The sequence below is a fragment of the Cetorhinus maximus genome, chromosome 1, assembly GCF_964194155.1.
Source record: "Cetorhinus maximus chromosome 1, sCetMax3.hap1.1, whole genome shotgun sequence".
Classification (NCBI taxonomy): Eukaryota; Metazoa; Chordata; class Chondrichthyes; order Lamniformes; family Cetorhinidae; genus Cetorhinus; species Cetorhinus maximus.
Genome location: NC_135879.1, coordinates 76692828 through 76711304, shown reverse-complemented (window position 1 = coordinate 76711304; position 18477 = coordinate 76692828). Strand labels below are relative to the sequence as shown.

Here is an 18477-nt window from a genome sequence, read left to right as displayed (position 1 = left end):
AATCAGGCTTCAAGAATAGTTAAGGAAAGAAACACAAAGAAAGGATTAACTTAGCCCTTAAATATTGCAATTTCTTTCATCATTTTCTCCACTCAGTTAGATGTAAGGGTGTCTACTGTCACTGTGTAATGATGTGTCTGTTATTATGTGCTTGTTTTTTTATTTGATAAATTCACCCTTTTTTTTTAAAACTTGAAGGAGGTCTGATAACGATGCTACACTGCTTTTGAAGACTCGAGTCAGATCTTAAGGAGAAAAGAATAGGAGCCAAAACCAATTACCAGACTGGTTTGCTGTGTTTTCTCACAAGCTTTTTACACAAAACTTACCTAGATTTTAAGCCAAAGATATAAAAAAGTAATGGTGAGTTGGGACTCAGCTCAGAGAGTGATAGGTTACAAGAGTCAAACTAATCCAGGATAAAAATATTAGAAAAGTTCTAAAATCACAACAGGAACAAAATTAAAAGGTAAACTTGCTAGTTTTAATTTTGATAGGGGATCCATGGGCTGCCAGAATTTTAAAATGTGCAGTTTAGCTTCCACCCTAAATTTTCAAAAGTTTGTCAGTCAGATTCATGTCCAAGTTTGACATTTCAAACCCTAAGAAGCCATCATGATACCTAAGAATTCCCCACCCAGAGAAAATACTGCCAACTGTAAAAAGCATTCTTTTATATTGTGGGATGCAAGTGCAGGGTCTAGATAAACCATATTTCCTGCATTTACCTGGGTACTGGCATGCAATTTGTTATCCTGTACTAAAAATTTTCTGTATTATTTTCATTTGGGTAAATTTACTTTTGTTTTTTGAAAGTTAGGGACACTTGAGAGAGTATCAACATTTTATGGGCATCCTCTCAGCTCCATAGATTGTAATGGTTTGAAAGCTATTAACATAGTCTCAACAATCGCATCCTGTTTAAGCTACTTCTGCGTAGTCTCAGTCAGGTGACTTTCAGCTAAAAATTATATGCTCACAACTTTGTGTAAAAACATTTATTTTAAAACAAATATTATTCTGAAACATTATCCCAAAGTGTACTATTTTGTAGAACAAGTATTTTTATAATCAGTATAACATTATACGATTCCCTTAGTTCAATACAAACTACTTCCTTTGTATTCTTGTGCACAATATGTGTTCAGAACTAGTTGGATTAGAATATTGATGATATTTCCATCACTATATAAACAAATTATGGACTGGCACTTTGGACCCTCAAATACATCTATATCAATACATACAGATGTGATTTATTACTATGCAAATAATACAATAATATCTTACATAAAATAAACCACAAAAATCTGATGGAGTTCATATCTGGCAAAATAAGGGAGGACTAAAACAGTAAACTTGTAGGTTGCTGCACAATCTTCAAATATTTGTAATTTCACCTTCCGCCCCCACCTATTAGGAGAAATAAGGGGATATCAATCACAAGCATAGTAACAGAGCGAATCATGACAAGCTATATTCAAGGAAGAACCTTGCATATCTGCAATAGTGTCCCCATGGGAAACAGCACATGTGTAGACAGGTTTAGGTTTGGCCAACAGCCTTCTGAAATCCAATCTAGAATGGCCCAGAGAATCCCACAGAACTTTACACAAGAATAATGGAGAGGGGGACATGTAATAGTACTGGCACCTGAACTTCTTTGCAGGAAGCAACTGGATAAGTAAAGGCAATGCTGCAGATGAACTTTCAGTTGGCATTTGATAAGGTGTCTCACAGAAGGCCTGTCAGAAATAATCAGGTATACAAGAGGAAACATCGCAGGAAGTCAGATAGGAAACAGAGTTAGGATAAACGGTTGTTCAGACTGGAGAAGGCTTGGAAGTGTTGTGGCTGAGGGATCATTGCTGGGTTCATTTTTGTTCTTGGCATATATAAATAATCTGAACTTTGGCATAGGGAATGTAATCTTAGTTGGCTGACCACAAGAGTTGGAGATTTGACAAACAGCATGGAGAATTGCAAAATATTTAAAGATGGATGGCGTAGTGAAATAAGTGGAAAGGTAGCAAGTGCAATTTAAATTTGAAATAATTCATTATGGCAAGAAAAACAAAGAAATGGGATCATATATGCAATACTGAAGGATGTGGATGAAAAAACAGACTTGGTTGGAATGGTAGGGTATGTGCTTCACAAATATAATTCCCTGAAAATGCAAGGGTGGGTAGATAAAACTATTTAAAAGGCCTATAGAATTTGAGATTTTATAAGTAGCAGCAGTGTACCAGTATAAAGAAGTAATTATGAGCAAAGCATTGGTTATGACAGTTATAGAGCACAGAGTGCCATTTTGACACCTCATTACAGAAAGGACAATACATTCAGAGAGCACTTTGCTTAGATTCACCTGGATGATACAAGGGAAAACCTTAAATAGGAGGGGAGACTGGAGATATTAGGGCTATTTCCACAGGAATACTAAGTAAGTGGAGATTTATAAAATGTTCTAAAATTGCACTGAGTTTTGAAGGGAGTGAACCCAAATGCTTATTTCCCTTTGGTTTGGGAGTCAGTGACAAGGGTTCTTCAATTTAAAAAAGTCACCAAGAGTGATGAGCAAGAATTGGACAAATTTCTTTATGTAGAAGATTGTTGCAATGTAGAATGCTTTGCCACAGTGAGTGGTTTAAGTAGAGACCATTGGATCTTGTATGGGAAAATTGGATAAATGTCTAAAGGAGAGAAAGATGCAGAGCTATGATGGAGAGAACGGGGGGGGGGGGGGGGGGGCACTGTGACATTAGGAATGAGCTGCCACTGCTAATATGGGCAAAATGACCTTCCCCTGGGTTTCAAACTTCTATGAAACTTTACTCAAACATAGTACAACTGTTTAAAGGATTGTGAACATTTAAATGAGAAAAACGATTGTAAGATATTGAAGTTATAAGGCAATCTTTGATATTTTTTGGCACTTCTCACTTACCTCTAAAACCACGGCCTCCTCCTCCACCTCTGCCTCCTCTGAAACCACCTCCCCTGCCTCCCCTGAAACCACCTGGATAAGAAGCAAAAATGAAGAGATAAAAAGTGTAATCTATCATCAAAGTTCTTAGATTCAAAAAGTGTCACATCCATTGGCTCAAGTTATTTTAATAATTTAAAAGCTTAAATTTTACAACTACAAATAAAATATTCAGCAACGCCTTTCCCAAGCAGCCCATCATTTCCAAGGATTGCTAGACCTCAACTTTACCAAAAAGAAAAGTACTCAAGATATGCGCATGAACTTTCAGAAAATAATTCCAGTAAAATTTATTTTCAAAGAACTAGACATCAAAACAGTGTATTTAATGTTTTAGTGAGTTATGGCTCTTCATTAGCATTGTTAGATAAAACAGGCATAATAAATTTGGCAATCAAGTTTCTGAGCAAAAAAAAAACCAGCCTTCAGATTTACCTGTTAACTGCAGAAATGACATTTTCTAGAAACCATACAAAAAAGGTATTTCCCAATTTTTAGCAACATTGCTGAGGGAAAAAGAACAGGCTGGCAGCATTGGGTTAGTAAGGCATTGAAGGAGGCCATTTGACCCATCGAGTCCACAGGCATGAATGAACGTAAACTGCCCAACAACCCCTGTACATTAAAAAAAAGGATCCGAGGAACTGTGAAATGGTGGGATTAGTCTAAATAGCTCTTTTTCAGCCAGACACGATGGGCCAAATTGCCCACTTCTGTGACATAATCTATATTTCCAACTAACTACAAAGAAATTTCTTGGGGACTGACTACACAAATCAACTCAATTTTATGCATCAAAAACAGAAAATGCTGAAAAAAAACATAGGTCTAAAAATCTATGTGGCATAATCTATTTTCCAATTAAGTACACAAATTTCCTGGGGACTGACTACACAAACTGTAGTTGAAATCAACTTAATTTTGTGCATCAAAAACAGAAAATGCTGGAAAACTCAGCAGCTCTAACAGCATCTGTGGAGAGAGGAAAAAAAAGAGTTAACGTTTCAAGTCCTTATGACTTTTCTTCAGAGCTCTGAAGAGTCATAAGGACTCGAAACGTTAACTCTTTTTTTTCTCTCCACAGATGCTGTTAGACTGCTGAGTTTTTCCAGCATTTTCTGTTTTTGTTTCAGATTTCCAGCTTCCGCAGTATTTTGCTTTAATTTTGTGCATCATCCCTTTGAAAAATAAAACCTCACTGCTGAGCCAGTCAGAAAAAACACTGAAAAACTGAATTAAGAAGCTCTATTACATGCACACACAATTATAATCTTTTAAAGTTGTCTTTCTCATTGCAATTCTTCTTTATTACCACACCAGAGCGTACATTAAATTCAGAGCACACTATTGCATTCACAGTAAAGTTCACTCATAATTATAATGTAACCAGCTATTTGTTAGTGTGGACTGCTATAATCAAGCTGGAGCTGCAGGTACCCTACGAGTGCTTGTTGTGTGACCTCTGCAGAAGCTGCTCTTGCACCATCTGTGTCAGCTGTGGCTCAGTTCATAGCACCCTCGCCTTTGAATCAGAGGGTTGTGGGTTCATGTCCCACTCCTGGAAAACCAAGAACTGTGATTGTACTCGAAAGAGTTGCAATCTGTGACTGTTGATAACTCGAAAGAGTTTGCTCCCAACATTCATTTTGGTGTTTCTATATGCTTGGGCACAAACATTAACTGCTTTGAGAGACTCATTAGCAGTCTTTCATCATCACTGTACTTGCTCCTATTGGTTGAAATGCTATATGGGGGAAAGTATCGACTCTAGCATCACCTTTATTTTGTCATTCAATTAACAAAACACTAGTACATTTTAGTCATCCTTTGTTAATTGTATCCATTGAGTTAAGTATATACAGGTGGACAGCATTGATTGGATAGTTACTTGAGTGCATAAAGAAACACTTCATCTGTATTTTCTGCAGCCTTGGGGAGTCCGTGGTCCATGTTTATATAGAGTACAGAAGATTCGGTCCCTTTTTGGCTATGTGAAGGGGCTGATCCTCAAATTTTGGTTGCACTTCCGGCCCACGCTCCAGATCTCTGGTCACCTGGTGCAGAGAGGGGCGAAGAGGGAGGACAACCTCCTCATGAACTTGTTCCTGGGCCTGGCCAATATGGCCATCAACAGGCCCAGGCAGCGGACGGTCGAGGAAGTTGTCCAGCCTGACTGTCTGCCCCTTTACTGTGGCGATGTTCACGGCTGGGTGGCCCTGAAAAGGGAGCACGCAGTGTCCGCCGGTACACTAGAGGCCTATCGCGATCGATGGCTGGGGTGTATCATCACCCCCAGAAATGACATTTTGATTCAATTTTGTAAGTTTCCATTCGCGTTCTTGTTTTAGTTACAGTGCCCCACCAGGGGCTGTCACCCCCTCTGATTTACTGATTTTTTAGTTTAACTTATTGATTTTTGTTTCTCAAAAAGTCTATAAAGAAACACTTCACCTGTAAGTTCTGCAGCCTCGGGGAGTTGTAGTCCATGATTATATAGAGTACCAGATGTTTCGGCCCCTTTTTGGCTATTTGAAGGGGATACTCCTCAAATTTTGGTTGCACTTCAGCCCCACGCTCCGGATCTTTGGTCACCCAGTGCAGATTGGGGTGAGAAGGGAGGAGGACCTCCTTGGTAAGTCTGCTCCTGGGCCTGGTCGAACTAGCCATTAGCAGGTCCAGGCAGCAGGCGGTTGAGGGGGTCTTCCAGCCCCTCTTCTGCGGCTACATTCACATCCAGGTGTCCCTGTGCTATCTGCCAGCACGGTTGAGGCCTTCCGCAGCCGGTGGGCACCGCGGTGGCTGGAGTGCATCAGCGGCCCCGGAAACACTATTTTAATTTGATTTGTTAAGTTTCCTTTTAAAGTTGTGGCTGCACTTCAGCCCCACAACTCCTGATTTTGGCCACCTGATGCGAAGGGTGGTGGTAGGGGGAGTAGTGCTGGTGGGGGGCGGTGAGGAAGAAGAGCAGGGAGGGAGGAGGACCTCCTTCTAAGCCTGCTCCTGGGCCTCACCAAGGTAGCCATCAATAGGGCCTGGCAGCAGGCGGTTGTCAGGCCCACTGTCTGCCCTCTTCCATGACTATGTTCGTGGCTGGGTGTCCCTGGAGACGGAGCACACGGTGTCGATTGGCACGCTTGAGGCCTTTCGTGACCGGTGGACACCGTGGGAGCTGGAGCGCATCAGCCCTGGGAACAACGTTTTAATTTAATTAGTTAAGTTTCCTTGAAAATTTCTCTCTTTTGTTACAGTAAGCCTTTAAGGGGCTATCACTTTTAGCAAATGGGCAAATTAACAAACTAAATTAATGTTGTACTCAAAAGAGTATAAAGAGAGTCTGCCCCTTTAAGGGGCTGTCACTCAGTTACTTTTAGTTTATTTTATTGACTGTTTAATTCAAAAGAGTATAAAGAGACACTTACAGACACACTGGGTGAGTCAAGCTACGAGGTATATATGTGTAATGATTTACTCTGTAAATAAATCTATGCCAAGTAAAGATTAGCTCTGTTTCTTTTCCTTCACCAACTGGCTATCAGGAGTGTAGCCTCCTGCACTGATGCACTTCTCTCACTTTCACTAACCTTTGCCTGCCTTGTGCAGCACAACAAATCTACTGCTCTTTCCAAGGCAACTAGTGCTAATGCTGGTATCAGAAAATGTTGAATCAATAGAATACTTCTTACCGCCTCGTCCTCCAAATCCACCGCCTCGACCCCCTCGTCCTCCTCCACGACCTCCTCTTCCTCGGCCCTTTTCACCAGCTGGCCGGGGCAAAAATCGCTGAAGAGGTAGTAGTTTTGCTGGATCGACATAAAACTGCAGGAAAAGAAAAATCAACCTAAGTGCGCGGAAAGGAACTTGCTTCACATCAATATACATCTTTCTTAAGAAGTTGCTTTTATTGTGCTCCAAGGAAGAAAAAGAGAGACCAATAATAAAAGGTCATTTTTACATTTGTTATCTTACCCATGTTAGAATTTTTATATAGTGTTCACATATTTTCAGGAGCTTCCAAATATCGGTATAGAATTTGCTGGGTACAAATTCAACCAGAGCTGGGGAAATAGCTGTTAACTGAGGCCTTATCTTAGGGGCCAATACAACATTCCCCATTCCCTCTTCGCCTTTCCCTCCTCCACCCCATATTCTTATAATTTTCAAAGGAGAATAACTTACAAAATTTTCCTTAGTAGTTAATCTTCACAAGAAAACCCACCTTTTGTAGTTTCTTAAAGGAAGTAGCTTTCATGTTGTCTGATAATTTAACTGAAAAATACTATTAATTTTAGTTAAGGGAAAATTAAGATAGCATTATTTATACATAATTGTAGCCAAATAAGAGACTACTTCAAGTCATATACTGCATAATAACTGTACTGTAGTTTAAATATAAATGAGCATGCGGCAAATTTTAAATTTTAGATCTGAAGAGATCAACAGAACCACATAAGTATTTAATTTTCATCAGTCTCTGTGCCCTTCCTCAAGATGCACATCCTGCAAACAATCTGCCCTAAGCCAGCCCAGGAATACATCTCCTTACAAATCATCCTTAACATTCTGTGGGGATATCTGACATTTACTCACCCAACCTGCCCTAAGACAGCACAGCCAAAATGAGAGCCAACCAGAAGGGACCAGGGTAAAGAGGAACAAACAAAAGGAAATGGAGGCATTCACATTTAAAATGTATATGAGAGTGTATGAAAGTGACAGAGAGCACAGGCTTGACTGCACAAATGAAGGATTCAAATTGCAGTAACTCTGCAACTCTGTGAAAACTTCGAATTTTAATGATTGCTTTTTGTCCAGATAATTGAAATTTCTTAAATGTCTGTTAAACTTTTCATATCAATATTGAGAAACACTTTACTCCTTTAAATGTAAATTAATGACTATAAAATCTTATCTTCCACAACTATTGCAGATCCTGGTACAGTGTTTATCCACAGTGCACTCGAAAGCAAAAGAGAATAGAGGAAGAGTTGATTTTAACTCTCAGACATGGGTTCCTATCTAGCCCCAAACCCATGTTACAGATTCTCCCTTTACTGGTTATAAAAGTATTAGATGAAATTAGTTGTTCGGGTTGGGGTCGTGGTTTGAAGAGAGGTGGGTTTGGGCTGAGTAGAGAAGGAAGGGTCTCAAGATATGGTTTATTGTGGGAAAGGGTTGATACCAGAATTCACCACATATATCAACACAATCTAAGCATACTACGGGAGTCAAAATGCAAACTCAAGTGCAGTAAGGGGTATTTTTCTTGAAGCTATGGCTAACCCTGTGCGAACCTGTCGCTGACAGAAGATGGCAAAGTGAAAGTGTTTCCCGGCTTCATCATCCATATTTTTTTCATTTAGGATTCTCGCCATTAAAGAAAATGAACAGAGTAAAAAAAATTAACCATGCTCACATTCAACCTTGTGTGTAGTCAGATAATATGATGGGTTCATTCCACCAGCACCCCTGACAGCAGCAAAAGCTGTCAAAGAAAATGCTGGCTGGTAACATACCTTCAATACAATATTATAATGTTATATTGTAATCAATGTTATAGAGCTGTCACATTGGTTCAGGTTCTTTCCCAACACCAACTCCCAAAAGGATACAAAATCTCTGAGCTGCCCAAATATTTCATCAACTTTTCCAATCTGTTCTTTGTTTTCCAAGTAAACTGGTGCATTGAAATACGGGACTTTATTTTCTTCTGAAGTGCACTTGCAAACAATTTCATCTTCACAGGGATGCATGAAATGTCCTAATTCTGTATTTTTAAAAAATAGGAAGTGTTAGACAAGTATAATTTCATTAAATCTTCACATCAGATTAACGTGAAACCAGGATATACAGAACTGCACAGCATTAAATGTTTTCCTCCCATTATTTTTGTTAAAGTACCAGAGGTGAAAGAACTGTGCTGGCTCACTGCACCACCCAGACTCCCCATGTCAATGTTACTACAAGTCTTCTTAAAATGATTCTTAAAGCACTGTGAATGTTGGAAACTGACTGGAACTAATCAACACTCAGCCACCAGCTCAGATACCAGCACTGTACATACCTTAGAGGCCAGCATAGTGTTGGGATCAGCCTGTGGCAAGTCGTTGGCCACTCGTGGTCACCCCAGGGTAAGGGAATAGGTCAGTGCACATGCAAACTCCCCAGGCGGTGATTTCGCAGACAAATTCTCTTGCAGGGGACTCAGATGAGGGCCTCATTAGAACAGACTGCAGAAAAACGATGATAATGCATGGCGAGATGCTTGGTGCATTGTCTGACCGGATAGATAGCCTCCAGTCACTAGGTCGGAACATGGAGCAGTCCAGCTCCAACATGGCACAGGCAATCATGCAGAGCTTGGAGCCCATCCTTTCCACCGTGAAAGTAATGGGCACCTCCATATCAGCACTGCCAGACTGATTCATTCTGGTAATTCTGCTATCACTGCAGCACTGCCAAGGACTCATGACCACCATCTGAGCTTCCGCTGCAGAGAGGCCTTCCGATGTGCCAGTTCTTCAGTGGAAGCTCACAGCATAGTCACAAGACCCCTAGCTGCTGCCATGCAGGCTCAGACTGCTGCCATTATGGGGAAGAATCTCAGGTGTTCAACAGGGCATGTAGGCTCTCACAAGCTGCAATGCTTTACTAATGTTGCCGTCTCACCCTGAAGGATCCGTGGAATAAAATGCAAGGGTTACAGTGAACTTCATGACTACCTGGAGGGGCATCCTCACCCTGCTTTGAAGTTTCAAGTTGGTGTGAAGGAAGTAGCACAACTCCATTACTACCCACTATGTCTATCGTAGCCTCCCCAGGCTGCTGACTCGTTAATAAGAATGACTGGAGCTCCCAGAAGATCCTTTATGGGTAAGATCTTCAAGAGGGTGCCTTATCCTTACAGAAATTCTCTGCCTCCTCCTTTCCCTGTCCTGTTCACATACAGAGCAAGTTGCATTGCAACTACTGCCACTGCAACTATTGCATTGACCCATTTTGGTATCCTGGTGTTTCATCAACTCGTTCAGATCACTGGCATCATGATATCACACATTACATGCCTTTGGGCACACACGGGCGATGCACCTACATGTGCTACCTCACTTCATTAACACTGTGTGGAAAGTGACCAACGGTGCACAGCACAGATGGAAAACTCTCACTACATACAGGCAATGTGCTATAGAAAGCAAGACCTGTATTAGCAATAAGGCACTTACAGCATTGTAGGTTATTTCACACTGCGTTACAATTGGTCATTACTATTTGTTTCAGGAAGTCAACAAGAGAGATAAAACCAGAATCCCTCCACCAATAAAAATACTCTCCAAAATTCAGCTCTGCTTTATTACTAGAGAGACAGCATGAGATCTGAAGCATTGTGCAACTTTCTGCTGTAACATTTAAGTTATTTGTGTAATCAATAAACACCAAATAGATGGTAACCTCTTTAGCCAGTTTGCCTCATTAATCTCAGAAAAATTTAATCTTTATGCCAAGTGGACTAAGACTGAGCTGCAGAAATATTTCAGATATTTATCTGAATTGCAATTAACTTTTGATTTAGGACAGTGGTATTTTAGACCATTGTAATGTTCTTACCTACTACGTAATCAGGAGGACCCTGATCATATCCTCTATTGAAGCCTCCTCGCCCACCCCCGCGAAATCCACCACCACGTCCTCCTCTCCCTCCACCAAAGCCGCCTCCTCTTCCTCCTCCGCCGTAGCCGCCTCCTCCTCTTCCTCCCCCACCAAAGCCGCCACCTCCTCTTCCTCCTCTACTGAAGCCGCCACCTCCTCCACCCCTACCTCCACGGAACGACATTTTAATCAAAAATTCTGAAAGAAAGAAAAAAGATTAGTTGGTATATGAGCATCAGTTCCTTTCACTGAAAGACTGTGACAGAGTATACAGTTAATAAAAAACCCCAGCGTTCAAAATTCACCATAAATGGGTTGCTAAGCAAGCAGATCCACCTGATTTCTGCACTTTCAAATGCCAGAGCTATTGTTCCAACAGGATATTGTGTTGGTCATAATGTCAGGAAATGCAATTACATTTGATGGTCAACAGTGCAAAGATGGACCATTTTAATTATGAGGCAGACAGGGATAAAGATAATACTTGTCGTCAGACTGGCAATGCATTTTAGAACACATTCAAGACTTAACTAATGTTATGGCACAGCGGATGGTAAATGCTGAGCTGCTCAAATCCCAGAGAAACTTGAAGCAGCTGCCACAACTGTTTTCAATTTGTATTTTTATTTCGAGATACGTGCCTTGAATTCAGTAGTAATGAGCCCACCAAAACTTAGTTTTTTTACAAAACTAAATTAAACATTTAATAGAAGAGAAAGGTTTTTAAGCACATATAGGTCTACAAATTACTGCTATAACAACTCCTAAATCTCCGAATTAATCTAGCTCCCAGTGACACCTCCGTTAAACAGTAAAACAAGATAAATTTGAATAGGCCCAGACAAAGCACACAATACCCTGGACAGGGATATTCACATTGAGTTTCTTAGCTTCGGTTCCAGTAGACAGCAGCTTGGTACATAGAGGCTGGAGGCTTTTCACACTTGTTAGATCTTGTAATGCCTTCTGCTTACACATCATCTCAGCTCCTTTATACATATTTCTCCCTTTTTAATGTAAATCCCATTGCTCCAATATGTCTTTGCAACTTTTCTTTTTCCATAATATCTTTCATTTGGGAGAAATAAACACACTGTTTGGCTTAGCCTCTTACGGCTAGGCGTAACACCTTACCATCTCTTTGAAATTCACTACTCGGGTTTATCTAAAAATGCAAACGTTCTTTACACCTCACATTCTAAAACTTCAGCTACATTTACGTATTTAGCATTTCAAACCTAGCTTCTCTTTTGATAACTCAAAAGCTCCAGAATAGCTGTCTGCAATTCAATTAAAACCCACAGACAACCTCAGAGAAACTAATCCAAACCCATTACAATAATATTATGAAAATTATATTTTCATGACACTAATCAGTATGTCTTCAGTCCAATAGGAACAAAACATGACTTGATTAGTTTCAGGAAATGCAGTGGGGAAAACTGATGAGACATCACCACCAGATACTTTCTTAAATCTTTCTGTATCTCCTCTATTCTCAAACATCACACTTGTGGAGCTTGTGGATTTATAGTAAATTACGCTCAGCTGCCTCCACCACTGCTCTTAAACCATATCTCTTGCCCCTGGCCTCGGGAAATTATATTATGCCTTCAGCCTCTGCTAATCTTGATACTCACCCACTTCAGTTTCTTCCCCATCCAAATAGAATCAGGCACGTTAAAATAAACAGATAGGTCGGGCAGAATATTCTGGATGTAATCTATATGCCAATGACTAATTGGATAGCTCAAATTTCTTACCTTTATCATAGCCCTTCAAAATTTTCCTTTCAAGTATCAATACCCTTCAAAAGAGAATTGGATTAAATGTGCTTCCACCACCCTTTCAGAGAATGCATTTCAGATGAAAACAACTTGCTACATTTGTATTGTTTGAAGAAGTCCAAATGGTAGCTGATGTAAACCCACATTGTCTACCTCAATTTCCAAAAAGCTTGATAAAAGTACCATACAAGGGGCTTCTCTACATGATCAAAGCCTCAGGTATTCATGAAAATCTTCTGCACTTCAGTGAGAACTGGCTGGAAAGCTCTCGGAAGAACTTTGTTGTAGGTGGATTTCGATCTGGAGACTGATCATTAGTCGTGCTCCACAGGGATCAGTGTTAGGATCGTTGCCGTTTATTATTTCCATTGATAATCTTGATGTGGTTGTTAGGGGAACTATCTGTAAATTCGGCTTTTCTTAAACGATCCACATTTGTCCAACTGACTATTAATTTTGACCCAGATTATCATTTCTAAAAGCTTTTCCACCACCAAGGTTAAACTGATTGGCCGGGTCCCCAGAGCATTACCCTGGGTCTCTGGAATACTACATTCTGTTGAAGAGTCATACGGACTCGAAACGTTAACTGTATTCCTCTCCGCAGATGCTGTCAGACCTGCTGAGTTTTTCCAGGTATTTTTATTTTTGTCTCTGGAATACTAGTCCAGTGACAACATCACTATGCCACCACCTCCCTGCGTTCCCACCCGCCACGACCACACAGTGATTTTATGCTGGGGTGGGTAAGGCCTCAGACAGGAAGCCCACCCTTGCCCTAATTGAGGCCCTTAAGGCCGGTTCCCACCCAGCCTCAAGTTTTAGGCTGGCGGGAGGATTGAACTTCTGTCGAGGACACCCAAAAAAGAGTTACATCTCGGGCGGGAAGTGTGGCACCTCCATCAGAAGTGCCCTTCTGAAGTCAGGCGCCCTCCCTCCCAAGACCCCGATCGCCTCCTTTGCACCCCCAACCCCCCTGTCACTGTCAGATTGGCCAGCAGCTCTCTAAGGAAGGACTTCCTCCCGAGTGAGGAGCGGAAGTTCCGCCTGCAGCCACTTAATGCTCATTTAAGCATGAAATGGCTGCGGGACATTTGGAGTCAACTCTTCGGATGGCGGGAAGTGAGACCCCGCCATCCAAAAAATTCAGGCCCATGTGTAAACCTTTTTGGCCCTACTCCTCCTTTCACAACTCTTTTGCAATATATACGTCTATTAATGAATTTTAGATTATTCCCTTTTATGTTAAATGCCAGTCTCTTTTCATACTCTCTCTTGTTGCTTCTGATTTCTGTTTTCGCTTTCCCTCTGAACTTTGTATATTCAGTCTGGCTCTCGTTTATATCATCAACCTGACATCTTATCATACACCTACCCTCCTTTTTCTTCTTTATCTCACACCTAATGTTTTTGTCATCCAGGGAGCTCTGGCTTTATAAGATAACTTTCCCCCCTCGTGGGAATGTAGCGCAACTGCACCTGAATTATTTCCTTCTTCCATTACAGTTTTGGCTGCCACTCTTTGATTCCAACTTACCTGGGCCAGATTTGGTCTCCCACCACTGAAATCAAGCTCTCCTCCTAATAAATTATTTTTACCCTGGATTGCTTTTTGTCCTTGTCCATAGTATCATAAGGTTTAGATTAGCTATGATTCACTGTCCCTTAAATGTTCACACTCTGACACTAGATTCACTTGGCCCACCTCATTCCCCAGGACCAAAACCAAAAATCCTCATTGGACTGGAAACATACAGATGTAGAAAATCCTCCTGAACACACTTTAGAAACTCTTCTTCCTCCCTGCCCTTTACATGATATAATTATCCTAATATAGACAGGGGTAAGTCCCCCTATTTTAACTGCTCTATAATTTTTCGCCTCTCTGCAATTTCCTTGCAAATGCATTCCTTCGTATCTTTCCCACTAGTTGGTGGCCTATAGAATACAAGGTAGTGTAATATTACCGCCACTGTTTCTTAGCTCCACCCAAATAGATTCTGCCTTTGACAACCCAGCCCCCTGCCCCCCTCCAGGGCATCCTCTCTCTAATATTTGCCTTAATTAAAACAATCTCTCCTGCTTTCTTTATTCCCTATCTTCCTTGAACACATTGAATCCAGGAATATTCATTACCCAGTCCTGCCCTTTATTGAGCCAGGTCTCCATTATTGCCACATCATCATACTCTCACGTGGCTCCCTGTGCCTGCAGTTCACCAACATTATCATGCATTCACACATGCATTCTAACCCTAATTTAGACCTCATTGCAATCTCTCTTACTCTGGCCCCTCCTAATATTTCTTACTTTAGTGCTAGCTGCCTCTCCCAATTCTTTGTGCATCTTGTTTTTCCTCTCTAGTATTACCTCCTGGTTTCTATCTCCCTTCCAATTTATTTACACCCTCCCCAATAACATCAGCAAACTGCCCAAAAAAATTGGTCCCAGCACCATTCATGTGCAACCCACCCAGCCTTTTTTAAAAATTAATTCACGGGGATGTGGGCTTCGCTGGCTGGGTCAGCATTTATTGCCCATCCCTAGTTGCCCTTGAGAAGGTGGTGGTGAGCTGCCTTCTTGAACCGCTACAGTCCATGTAGTGTGGGTACACCCGCAGTGCAGTTAGGGAGGGAGTTCCAGGATTTTGACCCAGCGACAGTGAAGGAACGATGATATATTTCCAGGTCACAATAGTGATTGACTTGGACGGGAACTTCTAGGTGGTGGTGTTCCCATCTATCTGCTGCCCTTGTCCTTCTAGCTGGTAGTGGTTGTGGGTTTGGCAGGTGTTGTCTAAGGACCCTTGGTGAATTCCTGCAGTGCCTCTTGTAGATAGTACATACTGCTGCTACTGTGCGTCGGTGGTGGGGAGAGTGAACGTTTGTGGGTTTGTGGATGAGGTGCCATTCAAGCGGGCTGCTTTGTCCTGGGCGGTGTCAAGCTTCTTAAATGTTGTGGGAGCTACACTCATCCAGGCAAGTGAGGAGTATTCCTGACTTGTGCCTTGTAGATGGTGGACAGGCTTTGGCGAGTCAGGAGGTAAGTTATTCACTGCAGGATTCCTAGCCTCTGACCTGCTCTTGTAGTCACAGTATTTATATGGCAAGTCCAGTTCAGTTTCTTGTCAATGGTGCCCCCAGGATGTTGATAGTGGGAGATTCAGTGATGGTAATGCCATTGAACATCAAGGGACAATGATTGGATTCTCACTTGTTGGAGATGGTCATTGCCCGGCACTTATGTGGCACGAATGTTACTTACATCCGGCCTGTACAAGTCCCATCTCCCCCAGTGCCGGTCCCAAAGTCCAGGAATCTAAAGTCCACCCTCCTGCATTATCTTTCTAGCCACATATTCATCTCCTCCATCCTCCTATTTCTATACTCACTTGTGCCTGGCACCAGGAGTAATCCGCAAACTTCTACTTTTGCAGTCCTGCTTCCTAATCTCTTCAGGGGAGACTCGGACCTGTTTCTGGCCGGGGCGGGGAGATGAACCCCTGCTAAAAGTAGGTACCGCAAAAGTGGCCATGTGAACAGGCTTTGATTGCCTAAAAGAGGCCGAAAAGGACTTTTTGCTCCCTCCCCTAATTGGCCTCTGTTTTCATTTGTTTTAGACCTCTGCCAGGTTACATGGCTTTGGTGGGGGGGGGGGGGGGGGGAGACGAATGATTATGCACAATGCATCGCAGCTACATGGCTGAATAAACTAGTGTGTCTTTTCCTGTCGGTCGTTATTTGTACGTAATCCCTTGTCTCCTGACCTCATATCTCAAGACCCACCCTTGGTTTTCTTGATTCAATTCACACAGAGCCAGTGTATAGGTACCACTCTGAACAACGCGGCTCCAGTCACTTCTCTGCAATTGTTACATTGGTCACTGAGCAGCGCGCGGCTCCATTCACTCACCGAACCTTGGCCCAGATGTAGAACGTTGCCCGGAGCACGCACTCCTCCTCCGGCCACGTGCGCTCAGCCCTACTGCAAGAAGCAAAAGCCAAAACTTAAGTCACTTACTGAGTCGCTTAAAAATGCCCGTGCCTTTATAATTATAAAAATATAATTATATAAAATTATTTTACATTGCACAGCTCAAGATCGCCTGTTAGGTTTCAAATTCCGATTCATCCTCAGCTTTTTCCCCTCCTCCAATCAGGTTTGCAATTAGATTATTTTAACCACGATTTTACGACAGTTTTTGGACGCTTCTTTTCCCCACACCCCCGACCTGTGACCTGCCGTATTACAAATATCGCCTAGCGCGCCCCCTCCAGGTGTAGCAGCGGAACTACCCAGTGCGGTCGTGCGCCCTCCACCGGCAGATTATATGCATTGCACCAGCACCGGAATAGGCCTCCGAATTACGGCAGTGCACATTCTGTTCGCCAGTCGCCGGTGTCTCATCTGAGTAGAAGACCATGGTCAGATTTGAGAGTCTCCGCCAAGCACAAGGAGAAATCCACACAGGGAACATTTCTATTTTGTTTCCAATGTGGAGTACATGTTTGTTCCTGCAGGGACACAACCTATATATAGGCTGTCCAAGTTCAGCAAGCAGCCATACTTCTAATGGCTCTTTGATCAAACCCAGTCATTTTTATTTTGTGCCATTAATTCATCTATCTTGTTATGAGTGCTTTTGCTCATTCAGATAAAGCGCCATCAATTTTAACTTATTACCATTTTTTCCTGATTTGACTTTACTCTCTGATGCACTATTACACTTAAATTTTTGTCCCCTTCTGTCACACTCTGCTTATCTTTATCCAAGTTGCCCTATGACTTTGACATTTTTCTTTAGATTTCTCCTCACCTGAACCCTCCACCATCATTTTTAGTTTGAAGCCCTATTTGCTGCCTTATTCGATTTGTCAGGACATTGGTTCCAGGCAGGTCTAGGTTGAGTACGTCGAACGCAACAGCTCTTTCTTTCCGTGTACTGTTGCCCGTGGCCCATGAATCAAAACCACTGTCTCCTGCACCACCCTTTGAGCTATGCGTTCAACTCTCTGATCTGGTTGATTCTGCCAATTTGCATGAGGCTCAGATTGTAATCCAGGAATTACCTTTGGTTCTGTTTATTAATCTGGACCCTCACTTTTCAAGCTCCCTCAGCAGAATCTCATTCCTAGTTCTACCTACATTGTTGATTCCTACATGGACAACAGCAACTGGATCCTCCCCCTCTCACTGCAAGTTCCCTTCCAGCTGTGAGATGTCCTTAGCACTGACACCGTGCAGCCAACACAACCTTTGGAATTCCCAGTCACAACTAAAGAAAATAATATCTATCCCCAAAATTGTACTGTCCCCTACCATGACCACATTGCTTTTCATTTGCCCCATTTTCATGGCACCCTGTACCATGGTACCATGGTCAGTTTGTCCATTCACCTCCAGGCCATCCGGGAATGGCGGGAAGTGCTCTTCCCCAGGATGGTATTAGGAGACCCTCCTGCTTGACCAAGGTGGTCTGGATGGAGATCTCAGAGGATGTGAACAGCTGGCGATCCAGCCACGAGGTTGTGTGCAGTGCCGCAAAAGGGTCAATGACCTCCGCTGATCAGGCAGGGTAAGTGGCAATGTGGCATTGCATCACATGAGGGTATCAAGCAATGGAACTTTGCAAAGGCTGGGAAATGCCTGGTCATCATCTACACCACATGGCAAAAGAGGCCAAGCCTTGTGACAGTTGTGCATAAGGCATTTGGGTACCAGTTAGAATATGTGGCTGGTATATGGCATGGGGACGCATTGAAACAAAGGAGTTAGGTGTCTCTGACATGCCACCAGGTCTCTACTTTGTCATGTAGGATAAGGAGACCTTCAGTGCCAGGGAGAGGAACAAATCAGAGGAGGAGAATGCCCGAACTGAAAATTTTAATGTCACCTAAGGAGGAAGCCTGGGAAATTGTGAAAGAGCAGGGTGGCCAGTCCATTGCAGACGGCGAGGCCAGTTTAGCCAGGCAGAAGAGTGAGAATGCCCCCAACCTGGTGTTGAGACACCGGAAGACTAGAAGCACACATGAAACTTGTTTCCTGAGCTTCTCCTTA

At 42.3% G+C, this 18477-nt stretch overlaps 1 protein-coding gene across 2 annotated transcripts; it reads right to left on the bottom strand.

Moving 5' to 3' along the window:
• Positions 1–983: 983 nt before the first annotated feature.
• On the bottom strand, positions 984–16670 carry gar1 (GAR1 homolog, ribonucleoprotein). Of its 2 annotated transcripts, XM_078542654.1 has the most exons (8): positions 16506–16670; positions 16333–16404; positions 10592–10831; positions 8599–8753; positions 7206–7265; positions 6673–6805; positions 2951–3022; positions 984–1413 (listed from the first exon to the last, which is right to left on the bottom strand). In XM_078542654.1, the coding sequence occupies exons 3-8, from the start codon at positions 10815–10817 to the stop codon at positions 1397–1399; spliced, it is 663 nt and encodes a 220-aa protein (XP_078398780.1). In that variant the 5' UTR covers positions 10818–10831; positions 16333–16404; positions 16506–16670; the 3' UTR covers positions 984–1396. The 2 variants fall into 2 exon arrangements, with proteins under 2 accessions (XP_078398780.1, XP_078398790.1); XM_078542664.1 differs by lacking the exon at positions 16333–16404 and having other exon boundaries at positions 16506–16614.
• Between the last annotated feature and the right edge of the window lie 1807 nt (positions 16671–18477).